Source organism: Vidua chalybeata, chromosome 5 (assembly GCF_026979565.1).
Source record: "Vidua chalybeata isolate OUT-0048 chromosome 5, bVidCha1 merged haplotype, whole genome shotgun sequence".
Taxonomy (NCBI): Eukaryota; Metazoa; Chordata; class Aves; order Passeriformes; family Viduidae; genus Vidua; species Vidua chalybeata.
The window spans coordinates 25,259,647-25,286,577 of record NC_071534.1 but is presented as its reverse complement, the minus strand read 5'-3'; the positions used below and the strand labels follow the sequence as shown (position 1 = coordinate 25,286,577).

At 40.3% G+C, this 26,931-nt stretch overlaps 1 protein-coding gene across 2 annotated transcripts in view; it reads right to left on the bottom strand.

Annotated features, from left to right (window-relative positions):
* Positions 1–2,983: 2,983 nt before the first annotated feature.
* Positions 2,984–26,931, bottom strand: part of KIAA1549 (KIAA1549 ortholog) — a 140,815-nt gene continuing 116,867 nt past the window's right edge. The window contains exons 13-21 of one of the 2 annotated variants that reach the window (XM_053943318.1): positions 26,310–26,324; positions 22,764–22,969; positions 20,832–21,055; positions 19,577–19,721; positions 17,752–17,985; positions 16,770–16,822; positions 13,235–13,380; positions 11,233–11,387; positions 2,984–6,519 (exon numbers count right to left, since the gene is read on the bottom strand). In XM_053943318.1, the coding sequence (XP_053799293.1) occupies positions 6,265–6,519; positions 11,233–11,387; positions 13,235–13,380; positions 16,770–16,822; positions 17,752–17,985; positions 19,577–19,721; positions 20,832–21,055; positions 22,764–22,969; positions 26,310–26,324 (1,433 nt within the window). In that variant the 3' untranslated portion in view covers positions 2,984–6,264. The remainder of the gene's footprint in view (positions 6,520–11,232; positions 11,388–13,234; positions 13,381–16,769; positions 16,823–17,751; positions 17,986–19,576; positions 19,722–20,831; positions 21,056–22,763; positions 22,970–26,309; positions 26,325–26,931) is intronic. The other variant, XM_053943319.1, reaches the window with a different exon arrangement.

The window sequence follows — 26,931 nt, the reverse complement described above, 5'->3', positions numbered from 1 at the left end:
AAAACTTCTTGTAACTTCACCAGTTCTACTCTGCAAAAACAAGAGCATAGTTCCCAGCACCCCAGCAAATTTTCTTCCACACGGCAGTGGAGTGCAGGAAAATGTAGCAGTGATGTAAATAATACATGGCTGCACATCTACAAATCTTCAAAACAGGAGACTCCTGTGCCATCATCTAGCCCAGATATAAGACAGAAATAATTGTCAGGATCAAAATCATCCATGGAAATTGTCTGGGAGTGTTCCCTGCAAAATACAAAGCAACTTACCTGAAACCCTTTTATCCAGGACTGCATGGACACAAATCCAGCAATCAGTCCAGAAGTTTGTGGATGCTTAGATCACCTGTACTGCACTAAATTGGAAATATTTCATATTTGGTGATTATTCTGAATCACTGATGGTGGTAAATCCACAGCTCTTTCTCCTATTTCCTTAAGTCAACGGATAAAAGCTTTCTGCTTTTTCATCATCACGTATTTTTAAAAATTTTATTTCTTTAGTCAAGTTTCTTTCAGATCTGTGTTTTAGGACCAAAAGAGCACTGTGCATTGCCAAATATAACATAGCATTAATTCTCCTTGAATACAAAAGAGCTGTTCCTGAAACACAAACAATATGCAGCTACTGCTTTTAAATCATGCACTAAAACCTTCCAACAGCCTGGATGAGGAAACCAACTTCCAAGAAGCCTTGGGATGGAAATATTTGAGAAGTCTTCCTGGGAACACTACAGAGCTCTTAAGAAGCGTGTATATTTGAATATATCTGGAAATGTAAGCCAATAATTTTCGTCTTTCAACTCTTTAGTTCTCACTTCATTTCACCTACTCTACACGTAGCAGTAAGAGGATTTCTGCAAGTGAACCTGAAAGCCACCATGTCAGGGATCCAAGGAGGTTTAGTGTTAGTTTCAAAAGATTTTTCAGAGCATTTGTTCAAGTGTGCCGATACTTTATTCCAGTTTGGATGTAACAGCCTAAACACAAACTTCCAGTTATGGAGTAGGAACTACTCAAAACTAAACAGGAGTGGCCATTACAAAGTAAAAAACTATTTAATATGTAAAAGGTACCAAGAAAAAGTAACATAAAATCAAGACAAAGTATTCCATCTCTACAAACTACAAAGTGCAAAGAAATGTGTATATTTCCTAATACTAATGTAGTTTGTTTTTTTAATCTATCAGTCTTCAGTGGGATTCATGGGACTGCAGCTCTACTCCAGAAAAGTATCTTTTAAAAGGCAGCGCAACTCCATGGGATTGTTGCTTCTCAAGTTTCTTACACTGTGTAAGTAAATTCACCCTGGGACTTGTATGGCAAAGCTAGAACATCTTCCCAAGTGCACCCCAAACTGCACCAAAGAATCTGTAGGATGAATTTTTCCAAAGCATACGTGTGACTACATGGTTTCCAGTGGAAGTCATGCAGGTGCAGCTAGGGGCAACATGCAGAGCAATGCTTGGATCTGACCTGCCAATCCTATGTCACAGGCTGAACGTGTTCTGCCCCCACTGAAACACGTCTACTGGGACAGCAGAATACATCCCCACCCTGTCTCCTCCACTTCTAAATAAAATCTAACAGGAAGAGAAAAACATACCCTCCACAAAAGGGAACGGGATTTTGATTTCCACATTTAAGTGATTCAAAGCTGCTGCTTGTCTCTAGGCACATCTAAACAGTCCTGGAGAAACTCCACAGCCATGGTGAACTGTTTTTGGGAGTCTCACTGATGCAAGACATTCCTCACCCATACAAACCAGCACTGCAAGTGGTGAAGGACTTCAAAGAGGGGCTGTCATAGACTCTGCTTGAGTGGGGCCAGGGGGAATCCCTAACATTTCGTCTCTCTTTACAAAACACTGTCACAGGTGGTCCTGGAGATCTGGTTGCTGCCCTCTGCCTTCTGACAATCAGATGTCATCCTTTTTCTTTTTAATCAATTTCCAGCTTTCTGTCCATATTCCGAACACACCAAACTGGTGCTATTTTTTTAAATCCATTTATTTTTTTGCATCTGCAAAATTATGGCCCACAAAATGCCCCTACTTCAAAGGCACAGATGTTCTTCATCCTGCCACTTCAAATCTCTTGGCCAAAAGAGGGAATTTTCAAGGACTGGCACCTGTTCACAGGGAACTACTAGTTCAGGCATGCGACAGAAAATGCACATTTCTTCCTTGAGCTAGAAACTATGATAGCTGGAAAAGTGAGGAATGTAGTGAGGACAGAAGTTTAAAAAGTGAGTTCAGCTGCCTACTGTCACGCACATCACAAAACTGGTGGCTTCCCTTGGGTTTGACTATACACCGAGCTTCCTTATGTAATCCACCAAATGTGTTGTCAAGCCATGAGTCAACAACAACAACAACAGTGTGAGCTGTTGTGGCTCTTGGGAAGTTACGATGGCTGCACACAGCCTCTTTCTAAGATAATGCCATAACCCTGCTGTTCATGGTCCAGTTTAGAGGCACTGGCTTGTAGGAACATACACTTTTGGGTGATCACTCTGGCTATTTACCTGTGTCCATGAATGCGCATCATACTGGGGTAGTCAGCACCACACCAGCCTTCTGGTGCAGGGTGATACACACAGACCTTGGCTGACACTGCTGCTCCCCAACCATTGAAAGAAGCATGATCCAAACCACTGCAAGTACAGTACATTGCAAAGGGTCACTCAGATTCCACTTACTACTCCAAAGTGGCCACATTTAACATTTCCAGCCCAGCACCTATGCAATTTGTTCCTCCTGAAGGCAAGGTTTTCTCCCCTGAGTCAAAAGCCCACAGCCCAGTACTGGCAGGACCACATGTCACATCCTGGTGGAGAATATTTTATAGTACTGAAGCATGCCCCACCTTCCACACTGAGTGTATGAAAAATAACTGTAACATTTCACTTAGCTCCAAAAATAATCAAGAAGCGGGCTGGAGGTCAACATTCTGGCCACGAAAAGGAAACCAAGCACGCTGAATTATGTAGCTCTCATCTTGCCAAGTTCTTTTATATGCCAAACTAAACATAGACTAAACACAAATGCCAAGGAAAATTGTGAAGAAAAGGAAGAACCCGAGGATTCCATGAACCAGATGGTTTAGTCATGGAAATGGATGCAACAGTTGATAACAGCTTTCTGTGTCTGCACCAAATTTTCATCTGATCGGTGATTTCAGAAACCAGGAGATTCATTAACAGATACTTAAATATAGGATACTTTAAGTTTCAGGAAAAAAAGGTTTGTTTGGTTTTCCCCTCCAGCCTTTTAATAGGGCAATGAAAAAAAAAAAAATTGGCTAAAGAACTCAAGCACATGGGGATGCAGAAACTTGCAGATTTTGTCCCCCCAGAATTTCCAAGTGGAAACACACATTCTGGCACATGCATTCCACAGAATCCTTCTGCAGCACACGAAAAAAAAACAGCTTTTCCTCTAGCTGCAAAAAATGTGGATTCTCCCTTGTTAAAGCCATTCTTGGAACTGGTGGCTGGTAACTGGTGTTACTTTTCTTCCTATATGAGGATACAGACTAGGCCATACCAATTTTTTGGACACTGGATCAGGTCTCCAGCCAATCTGAGAACGTAACTTCCAAACACAGCTTTCTGACTTCTTATACTTTACTATCCTGTTGAAAGTTTTAAAGAGGGTTTCCTTCATCAGAAAGCCCCTTTTATTTACAAGTACGTATTTGTCTTGTGTTCTTCATAAGATTAGGGACTGAAAAGAGAAATTATACACATCCAAATATAAGAAGATGGAATTTCACAACTGCATCACCATCACAAGCAAAAAAATTAATAAGAAATGGCTTAAGTACCTCTAAATTTCAAAGCTCTCATTTCACGGAGAAGATATTGTTCTTAAATAGCTGGAACCAGACAAAATTAATTCACCTCCTAGAAGACCACATTTTCTTGAAATGAGGTCATAATAATGTGCTAAGATTATAAGCATCAGTCTCTGAGCTCACTACAGAATTAAACTGGAGAAGGACGTGGGGTCTGAAAGAGATGGTTTTAATGGGAACACTTAGCAACAGTCAGTCTTCAGTGCTGTCAAAACGACCAAATGAACACTGCCTGATACACTCTTCATTCTTCAAAACCTGGCATTTTGCAGAAGTATTGGCAACAGTCATGTTTACAAAGTTGGCAGAAAAGAAATGTTTATTTTTATCCTAGAACTATCACACAAAAAACTTAAAAAATTCAAATCATAGTGACCTGTTGGTACTGCTGTTAGAACCATGCTGGTGTTGATTCCTTTCAAACCTCAACTGGTGCCCATGAGGGCTTTACACATAGGCCAGGGAACTGGAAATTAATTTATACTGCTTCATTACTCTAAGTCCCTCAAAACAGTTTCATACAGTTTTTTGACGATCATAGGTAAACAGAAAAATAACTGAGCTTCCTAGCAAAGAGGGAAACATACCACCTTTTTTTCCCACCTCAGCAAGCAACTGAGGTTTTGGTTTCGGCTGTGAGTATGATGGACACACTTCATGAGTAAGGTATGGAGGGGACTTCTTCCACCATGTCCTCCCAGCTGTTTTAATTTCAGTCTGAGTTAGTGCTGCTGCCCTTATTGAACCGTACACTGGAGCCAGGAGCAGATGTGGTAGCCAAGGACCACAACACCATACTGGTGTTATGGTACCTGTACTTCACCACTGCCATTTCTGCCCCAGTAAGAGAGGCAAACGCAGCCCCTGCCTGGCTGCCCAGTGCTCTCTCTGGCAGATCTCTGTTCCTCAGACCCCTGACCACAGCCATTTGCTCATGTTTGCACTGCAGCACCTAATTCTCCTGCTGCCCACTGCCCTAGGGTAGGGTTCCCAAGCCTCCTCACCAACACTGAGCCTGCCCTCCATCTCTGTGCCTGTTTAGTAGCTTTAGTTCACTCTGACCTGAAAATGAAAACACTTCAACCAATCGTGACTTAAGCAAAATGTCTGTGTGTATTATGTCAGTTACAGTTATGCAATGGCCAATATTAGTAAATTCATAGCTAATTTTAAATAAAAACTCTGAAAAAAACAGCGACAAACAGTTCCATGGCACGTACCATTCTTACCATGGGGATAATGCTTACCCATTGTCCAAAGGGACAGTGGAAACAAGTATAAATATAGAAACTGTCTCAAAACTGCAAATCTAAGCCTATGTTAATGCTCTAAACTGTCACTGACTTCCACTAAAATTATTCAGATCCAAACATAAGCAATGATTTAGGACATCAATTTATAACATAATGCTGGTGACCCTGTACCAGTCAGGCTGGATTGGTTTCTGTCCACAAAGCAAACTACAGAGTGGCAATGGTTTATCACTGGTCTTGCAAGAGCATTTAGTATGCAAATATGGTTTTTCAAAGATATACACACACATTTCCCCAAATTCAAATGTGGCTGAGTATTCCCCTTCCAGTTTTCAGTAACTTTTAAACAAATTAGGTACCAAGCCCTTCCTGTTTGGATGCTTTGCTTTCTTTTGCAGCCTGAATGAGTCTACAAATATTTTCTTAATTATACAAGGCCAATGTTTCACTTTGCAAACATTGAAGATGAAGGAACACTTGAAGCTTCAGCACCAGAAGGAAAACAAGGAAGAGTGCAGAGGGTAGCTCCATTCGGAACCACAGAGCTGTAACAATTATCGTTCCAGTTTAATACAAGTAACTCATAAAGACTTTTATTCTAAGTAGTCCCATTGTTCCTGACAACCAAAGTGATTCCTATGCGAGATTGGACCTTCAAGACCCTTGAGTTGATACAGTTTGTAATCCTCCAGAACAGCAACACAAACCAGTTCCCCATAAGCACTGGAGAGATAAGAATACTTGTAATCTCTTGCAAAATGTTCATTAAAAACTTCACCTACTTCCTTAGAAAAAGGAGTCTATCATTCTTGGAGATAGTTCCTGTCATTTTTTTTGTTGTTGTTGCTGGAGTACCGAGTTCTTGACCTATGGTTTTATTTATATGTTAGCCTGAATGAGTGTAAGGAGAGAAGAGGAGCACCGTAATATTAGCAGATTAATTAATATTACTTGTGATGACACTGATGATTTTTCCTGTTTGTCCCCCATCTCTCCTTACTATTCTCATTTTGTTGCCTTTTTTGATTTTTCCAGAGTACTGTCAACAGAGCTGTGGAAGTTCCTTCCTTTGTGAGAACAACATTGCTGATTTCCTCTAAGTCTTTGCTTCCATAGGAAGCAGATACCTGGCAGATTTGCAATGGAATGCTAAATCAACTATGGAAGTTCTGCACTGTTGTCTGTTTCTGAGAAAGTCGCAGAAGTTCTTCTCTAATTGCTTTGATAAGAGAGGCTGATGAGTGACCTGGCTGGAGGTCCTCAGTGGAACTGGTGGTGTAGCAAAGGCCCTGGCCCTGAAGGCTGTTGTGTGGAAGCTGAGCAGGAGGTGCCGAGGGCTGCCTGGCTGAAGTCCTCGGCATCTGGAATACTGGTGAGGAGGAATATTCTTGGTGTCCATGCATATGCGTCTGGAAAAAGGGAGAAACCATAATTGTATTTTCTGAATAAACATGATTATCCCAGAAAAGACAAGAAAGCAAAAAGGCAAAGAACAGGGGGGGAAAGCAACATGGAGATGCTTTTATCTGCTGCAACGGCTCTTCTGTTACATGAATGAGTGATGTCTCTTATGGAGCACAAAACAACAGGTTTACACAAAATTGTTGGACTGCCTCAAGTTCAGAAATCCCCTTTCCAATCTATAGTATGTTTAGGAGCTGAAATGGAAGGAGGTGGGGAGAAACCCCACAGGACTGGAAATCAACAGAATTGGCTTCTCTTACCATCCACTCCCATCCACTTCCTAAAAGACAGCAGGCAAATCACTTTTTTCCCTGGCTGTCATTTCTCCACACTATTTATAAGCAGAGATATTATTTCCACCTTCCCTTTTCCTGCCTGCTTTGCCTGTTCAGACTACACTTTTGAGGACTCTGTGACACTGTCAACAGAAGAAGCAGCAGAAGAAAACTACTTGGATTTGAAAGATTAGATTTTTCCATACTCAATATCTGAGAAACACTATCCCAGCTTAGGGACAATCATTGTTTCAGGGCAGGAAGGGGTTAATTCTGCCTTTGTTCAGTAACATACACTTTCTAACAAAGCAAGAGAGACAGAGAACAGGAGCCCGAGTTTATGGCTCATCCTTCTGCAAGACAATCTGCTTACGCTAAAACAAAGCATGGATTTACAGTACACCGGGTGACTGCAGCAACTCCCAGTACGGACACAAACAAGGCACACTTTGAAAATCCAGATTCCAGCTGACAACCCTGAAGCAAGTGTTGCCTCTTGCCTTGTATTGCTGAAGGCTGGGAGACAGCCTGAAGGAAACACGGGACACAGAGGACTGGAACGCACAGGTGGGAGCAAAGCAACACAATCCCCTTTCAGGGACCCCTTTCACCACAGCCACCACAAGTCCGTGAGCACTACCTTTGTCTGGGAACAAGCCTTAAGGAGTAGCAGAGAGAGCAGCCTGATGGGGGAAGAAAGGACAGCAAGGTCAGCTAGAAGAGGATTTGGGAGTGAGGGGGAAGGGAAGGAAGACATTACAAAGCAGAAGGATATGGGGGACCTGGAGCGACAGTGGCAGTGGTGTGCAAGGAACACAAAAATGCATGGGAGCAAGCTCCTTAACAATTCTCATAATACAAATGAATAATATTTAAGCCATTTTGTGAAAAGTAGAATTAATAATAGATTCTGGGTCTCTTGTGCAGCTCATATACAGCACTCCTCCTTTACACAGTTAATTTTGGGAGACAGATTAAGGGGAAAAGAAGCTTTAATAGAAGAATGATAGGTAAAGGTTTTCCAAATAACATCCTATCTTATTTCTTATAAAAGAGAGGTGATTTCAATATCAGAAAGGAATGAATAGGTCTCCTGACTGTTCAGAATTATTCATTTGGCAGTGAAACCTGAAACTAATTCATACGTGCAGTCTAGAGTTGGCAAACCTGACAAGTACTCCGTGGGTTCATAGACAAGAAATGACATAAAAAATATTAAAAGGAAACACTCCTTGATACATGAGTCTTAACAACAACCTAAATTATATTCAGGTTACCTTCACATTAAAATGCACTATGTGATTCAGCTCCTACCTCACACTGCACTAAATTATCACCATAAGAATGGTTTCTTAAGGGAAGTTAGGGAATCTGATGATCACAGTGGCTGTTTTTTACTCTAGGTTTTTCAAGGTTTTCTTAAATATCTCAGAAAAAGAAAAGGGTGTGTTTCTGTGCTTTCACATATAGCATCAGAATTAAGCAGGCCTGTTAAATTTCAATACCACATTGGTTTAGTAACCTAACCTCTACTAACCTACAACAGCAAAATAACAGGAGCAAAAAGGCTGAAATAATTTTTTCTCTTTTTTAAGCTTCTTTACACTGCAAAGATATGTTATATAACATGATATATGCAAAAATATATAGTTCTATATAATATCTATACATTTTACATTTTTATCTATAAACTTCTGGATAATTAACAGCAATATGAAACAATTGAAAAAATATCTTTATTGAATCTTCCTTCTTAAGGAATGAAGATTTATGAGATGAAAGTGTAAATCTGTTAATCTCCATTTAATACCTGTTGAACTCTGGCCAATTTCAACTGAACCAGATGTATAAATATATACCCAGACATACATGTGTATATACGAATGTATGAACAGATACATACAATTCACAAAACGAGGTAGCTAATTAGACATTATCTGATTTGTTACAACCTTATTTGTTATCATTGAATCTGCTTCTGAGTGGCAGAAAAGTCAAGTTAGGCTGTGGTTTGCTGGATCTCTTAGCCAGCATGGATCTCACAGGGATCTTGAGAGACAACTAAGTTTGGTGAGAATTTTTTAGAGACACTAGAGTGGGCAGCTGAGTAGAAAAATAGAGTGAAAGGGTAGGAGTATCTTTGGGGAAACACTAGAAACCTGCAGGAAGGCTTGGGAGAACAGTGGAAAGCTCCAGGGGACTGTAGATGGGTGGGAGGTTGCGGCGTGGGTTTTGGAGGTGATGCCAGGTGGTGGAGGGAGGTGCAGATACACAAGACACTGAGCCCATCTGTAAGAATGGCTTCATTTGTTCTGCTGCTCAGGTGAGCACAGGGCCTTCTGGATGAAGAATTAAGGTGAACTGATGGCACCCTGCACACTGGCTTTGGGCTGGGAGGTACAAGTGAGAGGTCATGTTCCAGCAGAAAATCAGGTATTGACTTCAGGAATAAAGGGGTGAGGATACTGTAAGGAAAAGCACTATTGCAGGAAGACAAATGCAGATCCCTCTCCAGTCTGTGTGCAAGAAGACTGCTCTAGATTTCAATCTTCCTAAATGCAGAGTTTAATTTCAGAAACTTGCTCAGAATGAGGGAACAGTAAGACAAGGTTTGCATAGGATCAGTTTAATAGTGTACCATAAGGAACATGACCATCATTAAGTAAAGCCTCATTGCCAAAACGAGGAAAGACAAATTTAGAGCCCTGTCCCAGTGAAAAAAATCCAAACTGTGAAGGTAATTATTTAACTACAGAAAGCTACAAGACCAAGGCGCTTTTTGTTTGTTTGCTTTTAAATGGGAAGAATCCTTTAAAAAAAAATGCTCACAGGAAAAAGAAAGTTCAGGCAATATGTGAGTGAGCTCTCCTACAACTGCATGACACCAAATTCAAATAAGTTTTAGTTCATGATATCCTCCTTTTGCCTGTTTTTTTAAAAACAAATTGAAAAAAAAATCATATTGCAGTAACACACGAACTACAGCAACCAGTGAGCAAAAAGTTCTGTCAAAGCCGAAGAAATCTTTAAACTGAGATGAACTGAAAGAAAAACAGCCTGGATTTAAATGACCTGAACAGGAACACGCCCACAGATGTAGAAAAGCCATATTCAGAAAAGAGAGACAAATGTAAAGAAAGGTCTATAAATGGTAACCCAGAGATGTCTCTGAAAATGGAACTCGAGACACTAAGATCTCTCATGCAAGTGCTCTTTTAGATGTAAACTGAAATCATGATTGTGTATTCAAATGCCACAAGTTTCAAGCACAGAAAGCAGAAATTACGGAAACAGATCTTTCAGCTTTGACAGTTGAAGTTTTTGAATAGTATCAAACAGCGCACACAGTTCTCAAAAACTTCATGCTGCTCCTCTAATTTGGAGTGGAGGCATCTCAATTTCACCAAAATCTAAAGACCATCCTGCTGCATTTCCTTTCTGCAAAGCTATGTCATGATCATGCAATACTGCAAAGCAACGTCAAGTAGTGTGAACACACACTGCCCTAAATATTCAAAAGGAGGAGACCCCACTTTCTTTCCTCAAGGAAGAAACCAGAAGAAGATAGTTTAAACTAAGAAGCAAAAGAAGAAGCATAAAGGTGTCACTCTCCAAAGAGTACTGCAATAAACCTGTCACAGGTCAGTCTGCTCCAGGATGCAAATGCACCAAAGAGGGACTGGTAGCAGGCAAGCGTCTCTCTCCTGGCAAGGCCATATACTATCTTCAACCTCACACATTTGGTTGAATCAGAAATGTCAACCTCTGGAAACAGAGCTGCCAAGAACATGAAATCACCATGGCTGCCTGGGCAACACAGGTAAATGAGTATGTGTTCATTTATCACATCCTGCTGACTTAGGCCAGGAAAGTAACTTGTTTAGAAACACCTCATCTTATGTGCAAGTATGTACCTTTTTCTGCTGTCCTGACTCCTGCTGTTAGCACTGATACAGAAGACAAAAGAACTTTATGCATACAAAATAGGATGGTAGCCTGGGACAATTTAATTCAATGTTTTCTAATGACAGTGATCTCAAAATACAGAGGCATATTTCAAAGAAGGAATGGAAAGCAGTATCCACCTCTGCTGGAGCTCAGAAGCAGAACTGGATGAACTGCAATTAATGGGTGAAGGCCTCAAGCGAGGAAAAAAAAAAGGTTAGGGTAAAATGAGAGAAAGCATTTAGAGAAGCGAAGGTGAAAAGAACAGCAAGCAGAAGTCAGAAGAGCTAACAAGGGTTCGAAGAGCAAAGCAAAGAATGTCAGAGAAGCAACTAAAAGTATTCCAGGAGGGGAAAAAGTTCCAAACAGTAATGCAAGAAAAAAATACCCAAACAAATCACTACTTTGGAAACTATGCAAATGTGTAACAGTACTCACTGCATCTCGCCTAGCACATTCATCCTCTCCACGATACTGGGGCCACCCTGGCCCCCCAGGCTGGCCATGCCCTGCTCTGCCTGAGGGGATCTCCACTGGTTGACCTCCGATCCTGCTAGCAATTCCCACCTGAGTGAGGTGCTGTATCTGAGAACCTTAAAAGCAAATATTGATTTTTTTTTTCATCTTCATACACAGGCAAGTTTGCAGGGCACACATATGATAACATAAAACTTTCTTGGAAGCAGGAGACAAAGAAGAAAATGGAGCTCTGTTTCTGTGCAATTAATAAAAATCAGCAGAAAGAAGGCTGTCGGTGTGGAATAAGGACAGAAAAGTTACGTGCATTTTGTGCAGTTCACGTGCATGTGATGCATTTCATGGCACTGCACTGAAAGAAGAGGTTGAGATACACACATCTGTGACATGGGCTACTCCTTGTTCCAAAAACATGCCAGCCCTTTCCAAACATTGCTTATTGAAAGCTGTGGCAAAGCTTTCATGCCAATTACTCAGCAGCAAAGAGAGGACATTTGCTGCTGTGGCACACCTTATTTGCATCACACTGGCAAGACCCTAACTGCAGACTGCCTCCTGTGGTGCGGCTCTGAAGAATAAAATACACGACTAAGTAAGAGCGTGCTTCTCTCAGCTTTGCTTTGTGGTTAAATATTAAACCATGCTGTCCTTAACTAAGAGAAGGTCAGAACACACTGTATCTCCTTCCAGCCTGAAAGCCAACCTCCTCCTTTCCCCTCTTCCTTCCCTTCCCTCCTTCCCACTGCTTTCAAACATATGCAAGGATAGCTGCCACCATTAATTGCGAGAGATATGTAACAACATGCCAGCTTTCCTTCTTCATTAATTGTCCCCCACAGGGAAATGTAATTTATATTTTTATTCTTAAAATTACTATTGATACTTTATTTATTCATTAGAAATGAAACACATTTAACCCAGAGATACATAAAACTGTGTGTATGTACACAAGGGGAGAAATAGACAACAACAACAGTGTGATTTACGTGATGGACAGTTAGATCACTTCCCTATTTTCTCTCAAAACCCCCCAGTATTTGAGAAGTTTGGTATTTACACATAATCATGCTGAGGGACAGAAACTAAATATATTAAGTACCCCCAAACTTTAAAGTAGAATATATATGAACACTTAAACAATAGTGTGACTCAGAGAATAAAATAACCATCATTAAGCTGTAATAGTTACTACATTCCTACTGTTCTCATTCATTTAACATTTACAGGGAGATGAGAGCAACTATCAAAACTGGGCTTCAGATACAAGTATATGATCATATTTCCAGTCTTTTTCAAGAAAGAAAATATTTACCTGGGAGAAAATTAACTGTAACATTTGCTTAGCAATATAATATTTTATTCTTAGAAGTGTTAGCTGCTTAGGTGCCATGTGATGTTACCATTTTATTCATGATAGCATTGGTGACTGCTACTAAAATTACCTCAACCAAATCAGGGAAGGTGATTTCATGTGGGACAGCAGAAATAGATAATTAAATCTAAAATGAAGAGATACTGCTTTAATGCACACAATTCTACAAAGAGAAATAAGAAACACAGGTGTAAAGAAGTATTAAAATTTTTTGCTATTTAGCATGCTGATTTGGGATGCAAAAATTAGTTCATTTAGCACAAAAGGAGGCCACAGCATAATGGAAAGTTATCATACATTGTAATCTCTAAAACAAGGAATTTTCTATTCTTAGCGAATGGGGTTTTGTGAAAAATACATGTGATAACCAGTGCTTGTAAGATACTAAAAAAGGGACAATGCACTTCCTTTTCCTGCAAGGTCCTAGGAAAAGTAAACTTAACCTCACTTTGTGATCATCTTTTTTTGGGCATTGAGGACAAGGACCACATATCACATGCAGCAGCTGAAGGAGAATGACGTGTTAATGGTGACCTTGGCATAAGAACAGCTCAGTTATTTTACTGCATATTCAACTTCAGTGACGAGTACCTGCAGTGCTTCCAACGGGTCGTGGCCGTGCCACTGATGGCATTTCCTCTGAGTACATCCCCCTGGAGGAATACTGAACCTCAGGGGGTGGCTGCTCTCCGTGCATTAACTCAGCAGGCTGAAGAAAACCTGGCCCAAAGTTCTGCCTGTGGAAAAGGAGTCAAGATTAAAAGAAGTGAAATCCCTAATCAGAAACAATAACGTAGGTGTGCCTCACACAGCGGTTCTTCATGCCTTTTAATGTGATTGTAACCTTCAAACTTGAGGAAAATATTTATATCTGAAGAACATGCTTTAACAAAATTTTACATGAGTGTTTTTCACGTTGCAGTGCAGAGAAAAAAGTTCACAGATCTCGTGATCTTGTTTTCCCCTTGGGGCAAAAAAGTATCTTCAGTGAAAAAAAAATAGAAAAGCAAGACTTCAGCAGTGATGTAGCTGCTTACCTCAGCAACAAAGCTGACTCTACTCAAAGAGTTTCTAGGCACACACTTTTGGTCTAAACCAAAACATAAGCTGCATTACATGTGTATTTTCTGAACAATTATTACTTCATGAAGTATTCTGATCATTTTTCAGGAAGTTTTCAAAGCTATGCTCTTTAAGATTCATGGAACGACTCAAAGCTGTCATTAGCACATATGACGAAATGCAATGTATACTGAAATTAATGTTTCCTACCAATCAGGCTGGTGCTGGTAGTGACTGTTATGTATTTGCTAAAAAGAGTTAACAACAGAAACTGTAATCCATCTAACTTCACTCTTTGTGTAAGTGGAAATGAAGCAAAGTGAGACAAGTAGCCAGGTTCAGGCACATGGAACTACACAAAGTGAGGGCTAGGGATGAGTTTTCCATGCCTTTTACCACAGTGGCATCTTAGCCCTCCTAGGTTACAGTCTGCAGTGTATCCTGTTCCTCAAGATCTCAATTTTACACCCCTTTGTTTTACTGCAAAATCCTGTGACTGCATCTAGTTTAGACTATTCTTGATTTGTACTTTATCTGGAAAACTACCCACCTCCATATGACAGCCAGATAGCAAAGAAAGTTGACATAATAAATTGCCTAATAAAGCACAAACAAGTAATTGTAAATAAAAGTACCAGCTATTTGGCATGCAGTGTTACAAGATGGAGGAGGTTAAAGGGCTTCCACAATCCCATTGTGGAAGTTCTATAATTTCCCCACTTCCCTCATGTACAATCCCCACCTGTCCATTCAGCAGATCCAGAGGAAACCATTTCTAACCACACAAGCTAGTTAAAATAAATGCTTCAATGGGTAGGTAATGTTTAACAATATCACTTCTGTTATGTTAATCACTGCAATCAATAAAGGATGTGATCATCTGGCCCTTTATGTCTGCAGTGTTGAGCTGTAATTTTGAAGCTGATGAATTATTACAATTTTTTTGATGTTGTCTAAAGAAAATATTTTCTCAACATTACTGCAAATGTATTCTTTTTGTGCCAATTTTTCAGAGGACAGGAAGTAAATTCTTTATTGCTGATGTGTTTGCACTTGAAAGGTTTGCATTTAACAAGGCTTCGCCTTCTCAATCTTCTTTATAATAGATAGCTATAGCTTCTCTATAAAGTCAAAGATCAACATAAGAGCATAAAAGCAGAATACAGCTCTGCACCTGTATCATACAGGCTTTTCAAGGTGCTCCTTCCTATTTCCAGACTGCAACTCAGCTTTCAATTTTTGCACATCCAAAAAAACCCCAAAATTATCTCCAGTCATTTAAGTCAGGAGATACTGCTCCAAGAATCAATTTTACACAACTAATCCACTGTAGCTCACTATATCTATCTCTGTTGCAGGATTCAATACCCATTTTCTGGCAAAAGCTGTTCATTGTGCCTTTATGACTGCCTAGCTGTTATGTGACCTAGGTCTTCTACATTTAATTTTTTTCCCCAGGTTGGTTCCACCCCATTAAAGATGCTGATGGTGTTATTACAGAGAAGAGAACACTATGCTCACCCAACTAGTATTCCATGCATTGGATATTTAACCCAATGGACTGTGACATTGATACATGCCACCTAATCACACTGACCTCAGGTTATTTTTCCATCCTCTAGCTGGTGCACTGCTTCTATCAATTTGTTTATCATTAGCTTCAGATTTTGAGAATAAGTCCCACTGTACAATCATGACAACTTGTTTTCTATTGACCAAGCTTTAGGAAGCTTTCTATTTTAATGAAAACTTAAGAGGAATTCTTTCTGTTCAGATCAATGACTTTGCAGATTGTTAACTTACTCTGCTGACATTGGCAAAGCCAGCACTTGAACTTTTGCAATTTATGTAAGTTCAGGCTGCTTATGCCAAAGAATGATAAACTTTTGAACAAAAAACACATTGTAAAGACACTATCTTGCTCAGGTGTATTAACATGGACTACAGCACTTTCATGATTCATTTATCACATTTTCTCTGAATATGTAACTGGCAAACAAAGACAAAAATCTCCTCAGTAGCAAGCAATACATTATGCTTTACACTGGCAGTCTCAAAGCTCATAATCTTCAAGGTAACCTAAATTACAAAGAGCGCACATGTCTTACTGTGTGCCATTTCACGTATGCTCCACTCACACTCAAACTGTCACCTCCAGCCAAGAACTAAGCAAGATGCTTAGAAACCCCTCCTTTTCTCCTTGGTCTTCTCCAAATCAGGTTGCAGAAGAATAAATGAAGTTCTTCACAGCTATTTTACCATGACATTTCCAAGACAGTGAAGATTTCAGGTGAAGCCTAATGAATGACATGAATAGCAGTGGGATTTCATCTCATATGGTGAACTCTAAGAAGGTAATGAAAGAGCAGCACAAGGCCACATTTTACCAGCCTGGCTGCAGCAGCCTGGGGAGGGTGATACAAGTCTCATCCCAGTGAGTACCATGACTCAAGTGTCCAACTTCACATGTGGTTAGAACACACAAACCAAATGTGAAATTAACCATCACCTGGACAACTGGTGTCCCCTTTACACAATTCTCCTGCAGCAAGGGCAGGAGAAGATGGAAAATTTCTTCTTCTCCTGATTTTATAATAATAGGGCTGCAAGGCAGACTTTCTCTGTGAGGGTCACTGTGCTCTGTCATTTATTCACAACTCAGTTAAAAATAGAATGAATCTGTTAGTCATATGAAAGCTGTTGTGTGTTAGTGTTGCCCTGAGGATACAGAAACAAGATGAAAGCAAGAGTATTGGGAGAATTACATGCATCCGAGTAACTGTTTCAGGCTCTCCAAAAGCTCATACTCAGTGGTTTACTGAATATTGGAAGGATTTTGCTATAGCTGAAGGGCTAGAAACACATTTCTTTTAAACAGAGGCTTGGATTCCATACAGCATGCATATGTCATTTATGCTTCATAAATAATTAACAAGACTGGATCTGGACTCCTGTTACTTCTCATTTATACAGTACTTTGCATAATAATATACCAGTGCCAGTAAGAAATCTGGAGTAATTGCAAGGAAAATAATAAATGATAATTTGATCAGTAAAAAGCTACCTCGGTAGGAGACCTGGTGCTGTTGGCGGAGTCATTCCAAATTCCATGTATCTCTGTCAGAAGAATGAAAAAAACCACCAAATTAAAATCAAAACTCATACCTTGGGAACTCCACGGTCAGCCTTTTAAATGATGAATGGCAGAGATCACTAAGCCTGTATGTAGGACTTGATAGCAGCCATAAGAACTTAAATTTTCGAAACAAAGGAGCACAAGAAGATCTGGGAATCACTGCTACAGTGGGCTACAGTCTCTTCTGTGATCTGAGTCTTAATTTAAAAACCTTTCAGAAATACTTTTTCTCACTTGAAGAAGATCAAGAGCTGCTCCAATGTCTACTTAGCAAAAAATCAAGCTTTCCATTTGGAAATCTCTTTTGACCTCAAACAGCAGACTGCAGCAGAGAGAACACAGACTCAGACTCATCAGAAATGATGGCCTACAAGATTATCCATGTGTTTCAGTGCGCCATCAAAAAAAAAAATCATGCACAGAAACACTGCTTCCCTATCACTCAATTCCTGAAAGCTTTTGGATATCCTGCTGAAAAATATGACCTATGCCAAATACATTATTGTTTTCATTGTCAAAATAGGAACTACCACACATATTAAAAAAAAAAAAAAAGTTTGACTCCCAGACACAGCAAGACTGACTTGTGAAAAATCCTCACTGAGAAGAACTGAAATCATCCTAAAGGAAAGCTCCTGTCTTCTCTTGTGGCTGAGATGGGAAAAGGGAAAGCAAACCAAACAGCTCAGAAAGCAAGTTCACCATCTGGTGACGGTAATTTCTGAATTCTTGTACCAGGAACATTCCGCATTTGTGCTAAACCCTGACAGCAAGGGCACAACAACAGTGGCCGTGGCTCAAGCGGTGTTCACTCCCTTCCCAGAGACGCCTTTTGAACCGCATCCCAAATACGCCGTTTGCTGCCCAGCTGGCCCACGAGGTGATCCAGCCCTGCCCGGCAGCTGCTCACCGGCTGTCCTGCCGAGACCCCAGGCGGAGGCACGGCCGTGGAGTTGGCGGCCTGGCTGCTGGGAGCCACCAGCGCGAAGGCGTCGTCCAGCAGCGAGTGCATGGTCTGCCGAGCCTCCTCGATGGACGGCTGCGGGGGCACGTACTGTGACACCGGGTGCGGGGGCAAGCCGGGGAACTTCCCCACATCCGCCGAGGATGACGTCTGCGGCTCGGGAGGCAAGTCGGGGTCGGACTGGAGGAAACGGAAGGAAGGTGAAGGGCAGCCACAGAGAAGATCTAGCCAGCTTCCAAACTGTGGGCTTTCAGTCTGAGCAATGCTGTCTTGGCCAGAACCACAGCACCTGCCCTTACCCTCCCCGCTGCTGCATGCACATACTTAACACCAGCAGCTCAAACACTTTGTTCAATGTGATCTGAAGGACTCTGATCTCAGGTAAGGCAGCAGAGCTTTGGGCAGGAGTTACTCAGCTATAACAGAAATCTTGTGGTTTGCAAGCACGTCATGAAGTCATGCAGAGAGCATTTCTCCACTCAGAAAAAACCAATTAGCTCTACCTACATCTCTGACTTCTTTGCAGCTTTTGCAATTCTAAGAAATTAATTCAGTCTTTAGCTTATAACTGACCACATCAGCAGTAACATTAAACAATTATCACCTCCTAGAAAAAGGCAGAAAGGAAGCTGTTAAGGAACTAAGTGGTTACCTGCATGGAGCTTGAACTTGGGTGCATCACCTGAATGGGATTCATGTAAGTGCTTCATTGCAGCAATACCTTAGGCATGCATCATAATTATTACCTGGGATCTTACCACACGGGCTTGTTGTTCATCAGTGAGAAGAAATTAAACGAGCTTTACAGCTGCAGACTTATTATCAGAGCTCATTCTTACCACTGCATGCAGACTGCAAAATCAGTTGTCAAGAGGCACAAGCCTCTACTTTATTAGGAACTTAGCATTCTGAGCAGTCTCACTGCAGATGCCAAAGGGGCTGAGCCTGCTGTGTGCCATGTCTTAATTAAACAGCTTCAGATGATAATTCATTCTACTGCAGCATGACATTAAAATCATCACACTCATGTTTGAAGGCAAAGGGAAACTGCAGAAATAGAGATCGGAGTCACCTGACCGCATATGCAGCTAACAGTGAAATTCTTAAAATTATTAAACCATCTTTAAAGATAAGAACAGTCCAGGGGCTTCCAATATTAGCATTTGGCTTCATGAAATCTGCTTAGAAGTGGTTAAAGTAAGTACTGTTTGTGACGTGGATACGATTGAACAGAAGTATTCTCCAGCATCTTTCTTTTCTTAGATGTGAGAGAAAATTAATTTTCAAGACATTGCACTAGAATTGTTTCAAGTTACTGTAGTACAAAGACGTGTTTCTGTATCATTAATAATTAATTGCCGCATTTGAAAGATGAGAATAAAGACCTGAGTCTTCCACTCTATAAGAGCAAAGGATGAAATTTGCTGTAATATATGAATATATAACATCCAGCAAATTGGACTAGAGTGAAACTATGTTCAAGATATTGTGGAATATGTCAAGCACACTTTCATGTGCATAACACAGTGGCATTCATGAAAACAAGGCTTTGGTTCTTGGCCTCTGTAATACCAAGGAATACTCGGCAGAGTTATACTGCTTAAAAATGACAGACTGTCAATGAAATCCTTATTTCACTTTGATTTACATGCTAACTGCATGACTGAAACTAACCATATCATATGGACCATAAACAGAAGGCCAAAAACCTGCCAATGTCACAGCTGTCATCACTATCAGAACATTCCTGCCATTCAAGAGACATACATACAATATATGCAGAATTATTGACTCCTGGAGGCCTTTTGTATGTCCCATCACTGTCAGTTGTGATTAACCTGTCCTTTTCGGCATCAATCGGACTCCCATTTATCTGATGGCGACGGCGCTGCTTGGGAGAACGTTTTGCACGAGAACTTAACAGGAAAAAAACCAAAAAGCAGAGAGACAGAGACAAAGGTAATCACAATTATTTTTGAAATTTTTCTTCTCAAGGTTGAACTCCTCTGCCCATTTCCTCCAAGGCATCCTTGCCTCAGTCCCGTTTCTCTTCCCTTTCCTAGTCTTCCGTGCCAATCCCATTAGGTAGCTCAAATCTCTTTCCTCAAGCTTCTCTTAATAACACTCTCATTGGCAACTCTCTGAAACATCCCATTCTTCCCTTAAATTCTCTCCAGAGTCACCTCCCTCCTACATTCAGCTGTCCAGGCTGCCTGTGTTCCAGCTCCCCGGCCCAACATGTGACACATCTGCAGCTGCAGAACAGACCACACTGCCAACAAGGCTTTGTGCTTGATAAAGAGGGTTTAACCCCACCAGGCAAACCAGCTGAGGAAAACATACCCCTGGAGAAAAGCTACCTTCTATCAGTGCAGAAGCACCTACTGGGCACCAGTCCTCCAGGAACAAAGTGCCTCTATTCATAAGCCCATAACAGAACCCAGTGAAAACTTTCTCTGCAAATACAAGGCCAGGAAGGCAGATCTGTGAGGCTGACAGATGTGCCTTATAACCTTTTTATGTATTCCCTCTGGGCAATCTCATTGATTTGTGAATTTGCCTTTAACATTCAGAATCTTCATGCTTTTTAGGTTGTTCAAGGCTTTCCTTATTTTACATATTCCCCTCCCCCATTCCTGCTTTATAAAAACATTACTTGCATATATATTACTTGCAGGTTTCTTTTTTAGTGCTGATATGGCAATTTTGAACCCTCTACACCATACAAGATTTATTCAAACAAATGGCAGAGCAAATACTAAATTGTTTTAGGACTGTTTTCATACATTTAGGCTAATTTATCAAGAATTCACTGCTGAGAACTTGTAAAAACATAATTTGAAATCAAAACATAGTGGCATATACTGAAATAAATAAAAGTGTCTAGAACAACCCAATCCTTTTCACCTAGATAACTCAAATTCAACTAGTGATCAAAATGATTTTCAGCTCTGACAGTTAAGAAGTGCAGTTTTGATGTAGTTTGGATACTGACTCTAAAAGAGTTCCATCTTTGAGTTCCCTACCTCTTCCTGGGCTCTATGAAGACAGTAGGCACACTGCCTCCAGGGTCCAAGATCTTGTCAATTTGCATCTGTGCCTTGCGATATATTCTGTGCTGTTCTTTGGAGTCAACCACCACCACATCATCCACCACTGGGAACTCGTAGTGCCCTTTACGCTTGGCGCGGAGGCGGATCTTATTGCGGTGATGCTCGATCTCGGATTTATGCCTCAGGGCTGTTTGTATCTTCAGGAAGGAGAAGGGAAAAAAAAAAAAAGGAGGAATATTTTTGCAGTTGTCTTCTTTGCAAACTGGATTTTGTTGCTCTTCTGTAAACCTCTCCTCCCTACCTCTCTGCCTGCCCTTGCCTCCCTCCCCCCAATCTCTGAAGGACTAAAATAAGTCACACAATTTATGAGCACACTTTCCTTCCCAGATATTTTGCAATCTTCCCATTGTCTCCGCAGGTAGATATACTATTATACACAGCACGATTGCCAGCACGGCAGGTGAAATTAGAGGCAAGTGGCAGTTTGTTAATAAAAGGCAGGAGGAACACAAAGAACTCCTCCTGTCTGCCAGATGTAACACCGCTCTGAAAAGACTAACCATTCTAGTTAGCTATGCTACGCAAACAGATACTGTTGATATTTGATCAACAGTATTAAAATCTGCCACCCTTTCCCTTTAATGACCTTCACCACATAAGAAGCAAGAACTTCAAGAGCCAACTGAGCTCATAACTCGGTGCCTCTGCTGAGCATGAGAGGCTCCATATGCTATGCAGGAACACAGCAGCAACACAAGGGCTCAGATCCCCAGATGAACACGGCACTATCAGCTCTACATCATCTTGGAGGCTGAGTTTTCATTCCTCTCTCCTACCTTTTTTCAAATTTCATGGAGTACATCTCAATATCTGCATAAAGCTGTTGTAACACCACATTTTGTAAATCCTGGCCCAAAACCCACTGAAATAATTCCTATCACTGGTAAACACTTGAGCACCAGATTAGATAGCAACAACTGCCCTGCCTGTGCTGGACTAGTTCTGGAACATATCAGCATCAGCAAATTAAAAACCAAATAAAAATTGATTTTTGTGTATTCTCTCATGAAAATCTGAAAAATTAAAAGCATATATAGGACACAAGTCAGACTTGCTCTTTATGCTTATAGTTAGAATCATATGTCTTCTGCCCAAGCAGACAGATTTCTGTTTTGTGGCTCCTCTTGCCTCTGTATCCTAGATATATTTGCCTCTCTTCAGTAAGGTACTGAGAAACACAGATTCTTGACAAAGTTACAATTTGAGTAAGCAAAATTCAGTTACAAGTTTGAGTAATCTTCCACTCTGAACTACGAAAAAATATCATCTTACACCAAACCAGGATGCAGGTAGGTGCTACTGTCAGGCAGTGTATGATGTGGTTTTACTGTGCATCACCCCTCCTCATGCCCCAGGCATGCTCATATTCTGCTTACAGTAACATGAGCCTCAGAGAAAGCACGATGTCAAGTAAACACACCAGAAGTTGAAAACAATGAACTGGGCTGCAAATTCACACCCCAGAATGTTTTGAGAAAACTTATTTTTACAACCAACTTGCTGAGTCCTGAAAAGTAAAAGAATAGTGTAGAGTAAAAACCAAGGTGGGCCATATGTTCCAATTCTCATACATTAATTAGCACAACTGTGTTTAAGTCATGTCCTGCTGACTAGCAAAGGGATGCTAACACAAAGATATCCTGACCATCAGATCCTCTCTCTGTTTAAATTTTGGTTTAGGCATCTCTCTTAAAAACAGGTCAGATAATTTCTCTAGATTGGAAACAGGATCATTCCTGTAATTTGTCAGGGAATTTACGAGGAACTCCTTGTAAGAAACTGGGTATTTTTCACTTGGCTAGGCATACAATCCTCCAAAAACATGCAAAGCACTTTAAAAAATACCTCTTTATTAATTTTGTTGGTCTCTGCTACCCGGTCGGAGAGCACCGAGTTCTGAACCGGAGGTGCTGCCATGGGTTGCATGGCAATCAGCTGGATCTTGCTTGGGACCCGTCTGCTGGCATCTGAGGAACGGGACATCCTATCCACATGTTCAAAGATAGAGGCTGAGGAGTGCTGCTCGTTTCCACTGCTGGTCTGAGGAGGTCCTAAAATCATCAGAACCAATACAGAGTGAAGCAGTGCTGCCAGGGTTATCACAGTCAAATGTTAAGCTCTACAGATGCTGTGCTATAAAACTATCCCCTGTTTTCCATCTGTGCCTAATTTGCCCTACAGGCCTTCCAGCTGACTCACATTTAGTGTACAACAAGTTTATCCCGTGGTTTGCAAATTATAAATATTTTCCCATTATATTTCCAGAAGGTGAGCTGTCATTCTTTATTTCTGTAAATCAAGCTCTTGGCACTTGCAAACTCCCAAAATCTCAATCTACTTTACTGCATAAAAAGCTGTTTAAGTACATTCTGCTAATGATTCCTCTTATCAGTACTTAAGGAGATGCAAATTGCTCAAATGGGGGTTCAAAGAGCAATGAAAGATATCTCAATGCAAAATGCATTTCTTAAGTGATAGGAGTGATACAGGAACCAACAAAAAACCTCTTAGAAATCCAAAAAAACCCCAAAGAATTTTACAGACATTTTACTGATTAACGCTTTTAAAGCAGATTTTTTTCTCTGTGACAGGATAAATAGTCCACATTATAATAAGCAAACTGCATAAATACTGTCATGTTGTAATTTGTTGAAGAGGTTAAAGCAATGCAATCAGCAAAAGGCACTATGAAAACCAATATGCATGGAAGTGCAACCCAGGTCCTGTCAATAGTTAATTACTTCAATAGAAATGGGTCATCTTCCTCAAAAGACTTGAAATCTACAGCATCACCCCAGTGATTTGCAGTTAAGCACTGATTTAGTAATTTTTTTTTCTGAGCTAGACCTAAATCAGAAACTGCTATGCAGATGAGGCTTGCAAAAGCTACTGAAAGCTTTCAAAACAACCTTCTGTCTTATCCACATGATAAAGCCACACATTCTCAAACTGCTTTTCACCATGAAATACAAGCAATTAGAGATCAAGACTTGTGACTCTCCTTAATGAGGGAACACAACAATGTTGAGGGACATACCCACATCTTTCCAAAGACGTATAAGGAGATGTGGTTCTCAATATTCAAATCAGGAGGAATATCTGATTTGATTCTGATACAGAATCCATTGCTGATCAACATGATCCAACTACAACAGACAGGAAGGGAAATAAAATAGTCCCTGCTGTGATCCTGTTGCAACATGTGCTGGTAACACAGGAAAAGAGTTGAAGGAGTGTATCCTATCTTCTGTGGAAGGCCACAGAAAATTACTTACTCCTTTGCTTCCCTCTTCCAGCACAAGAAGGGAGCAGGACAAGAAAGCAATAGAATGCTTTATTATCTTCAAAGCATACTACTTCCAGGCTGGAAAGCAATCTGGCCACAAGTTAAGCAAAATCCCTATTCATATTTCTCAAAGTTGATCAAAGCATTGTCAAACATACAAATTTATAAAAGGCATGCATGATTTATAAATGTGATTTCTCTGTACAAGTGATCTTAAAAAAGAAGGTAAACAGCTCCATTCAAGACCTCTGTGTTCCAAATGTTTTGCAAGACACAGAGCCTAAATGAAGCAGATTCATCTCTCTTCTGTAGCTATTTGTATCATCTTAACCATTTGTCATCTTCACAGCCCCATCTTCATGCATCTCTCAGAAGTGTGCAAGAGTTGCCTCTCACAGAAAGGTGCACAAGATATATTAAGGAGTTGGTGTGAGCCCCTCGGAGCAGTTGTGTAGTCAATAGAAATCTGAACTTCTGCATCCATCTTCCCTGAACATTAGTAATTTTTTCCTCACCTTTTCACTCTATCAGCCACTCCCAAGCTCACTGACCTCCAACATAAAATTGTAAGGGTATTTTTGTATTACTTGGTTAGCAAGGCCCAGTATTTTCAATTATACTGAGCATTCACTCTGAATCTTTATAACTTCATCCACAACCTTCCCTTGTACACACATAAACAAGTGCTTGGCAGGGGCCTCTTAGCTGAGAGGGTTCTTAAGCTCATTTGGTAAAACAGAAATCCCACCGAAAAATTTTGGTAAGGCTCTACAGTAACATCATATGCTACTCCTTTTTGCAGAAAAGATACACACAAAAAAAACCCTCATAAGCTGCATATGACCTTTAAATCCTCTCTGTGTGCCTACACTCAATGTGTCTATAAATACAAACCAAGATGGAAGTATAGAAAAGTAGATAAAGTCAGGAACAGCGTAGCACTGTAACACATATAACAAAAGGAGAAATGGTTTCTAACCCAAAATAAGAATGAGGTCCTGAAGAAGTTTTGACAGAGAGAATAAGCATAATTTCTCATTTCAAAGTTCTTATATTGCACTATTATTCACATCTAGAAAATCTTCCTTATAAAGCTATTGGATGGCACTACATGAATGAAATTTTGATTTCAGAATAATTCACCTGGGGCAAAAAAATAATGGAGAGCTACTTAATACCCCAATACTGGTCAGACAATATTTTAACAACCAGTCCATAGAGGTCACATGCCAGGATCTCTGTTCATCACTGCTTCCTGAGTTGAAACCATTAACTGGAACTGAAATGTCAGGAAGCTATGATTTCATATGAAAACCAATGCAGCTGGAGACAGAGAAAGGCTACTGCTTCCTGCACCCTCAAGAGACATAGCAGCCAAGATGCATAAGGTCTCATCCAAAATCAGATAAAGTAAATGCGATTCTTCAACTCATCCATTGGTTCTTAACATGCCAGAGAATGCAATTAGAGATAGATTTCACACAGTTTCTTTGTATCCCAGTAGGGGACATCCCAGGATGCAGCTGATGACTCATTACACCCACCAGTATAAGCAGCAGAGTACAGAAGGATGGACAGAAGGTTGGCTACTACAACATGGTCAGTGCTATCAGAGGACACAAATCCTTGTTTTATCACTAGATATGTTATACATCAAAGACAGCATCAGCTTTCTCCTGCCCTAAGTTTGTCATGTCTCAATCCTGGCAGAGAAAACACTAGTTCACAACAAAATATTTGTGTTTCTTTGCAGGTAGCTCATGCTTTTCTTGGGCTTCCAGTTAATTAATTCTACATTAATTCCAGTATTATTTTCAACTTGTTTATACAAAGCTGGTTTCAGGACCAACAGCTGCCTTAGTTTTGCTTCTTTCACAGTGATGTTTTCCTCAATAATTTGAAAGAATTGGGAGGAATAAAATTAGAAAAATGTGCTGGATTACTATAATTTGTGTTACTGAGACTTTTTTTATACTTCAATAGCTCAAAAGCAATTTTATTTTCTTAGACTCAGAAGACAAACTCTTCCATCCTTAAGACATAATTGCAGCTACCCCAAAACCCCTATTCATATTTGTACTCAACTACCAGCTCTGGTTACTTACCCACTCTGTTTGCTCCTGACAACATAAAAGAAAAAGAAGAGACAACACAGTAATTATGACAAGTAATTTAGCTAGAATTGCAACTGGAAAAAAAACCACAGCAGTAAGATGACTGCATTTACTTTGAATGAGATGCATGAACTTGGATCAAACTGCCAAATCTCAGCTGCACAAAAAGGGAACTGAATCTCCCATTTAGTAGAGAGCTCTCTGCAGACACTGCCTCCCATTCTGAATGCTAAGAATAGTCCTTATGATTTGCAAACTAGAGGCACCAAATGCTGAAAAAATAATGCATTTTACCCAGTGAGGGCATGATAGGTAGAAAGGACACATTTTACGCAGTCTCCTTGCTGCTTTTACCAGGTAATTCAGATGCAACAACACGTAACATTTCTACACCAAAAGGAAATGTTGTATGTTACATAAAGTTTAAAGTCAGATAGGAAACGGAGAGACGAATCTGGAGTTCCCAGTAAGAAGAAATAGGAGAACACTAAAACTGAGCAACAGAATTCCAGTCAGATAAGTTGGAGGAACTCAAACACTGCTGAGATGTTTCCTCATCTTTTCAAATATATAAATATATATATTTTAGAGTACATCCGAGAAAAGTAGTGGC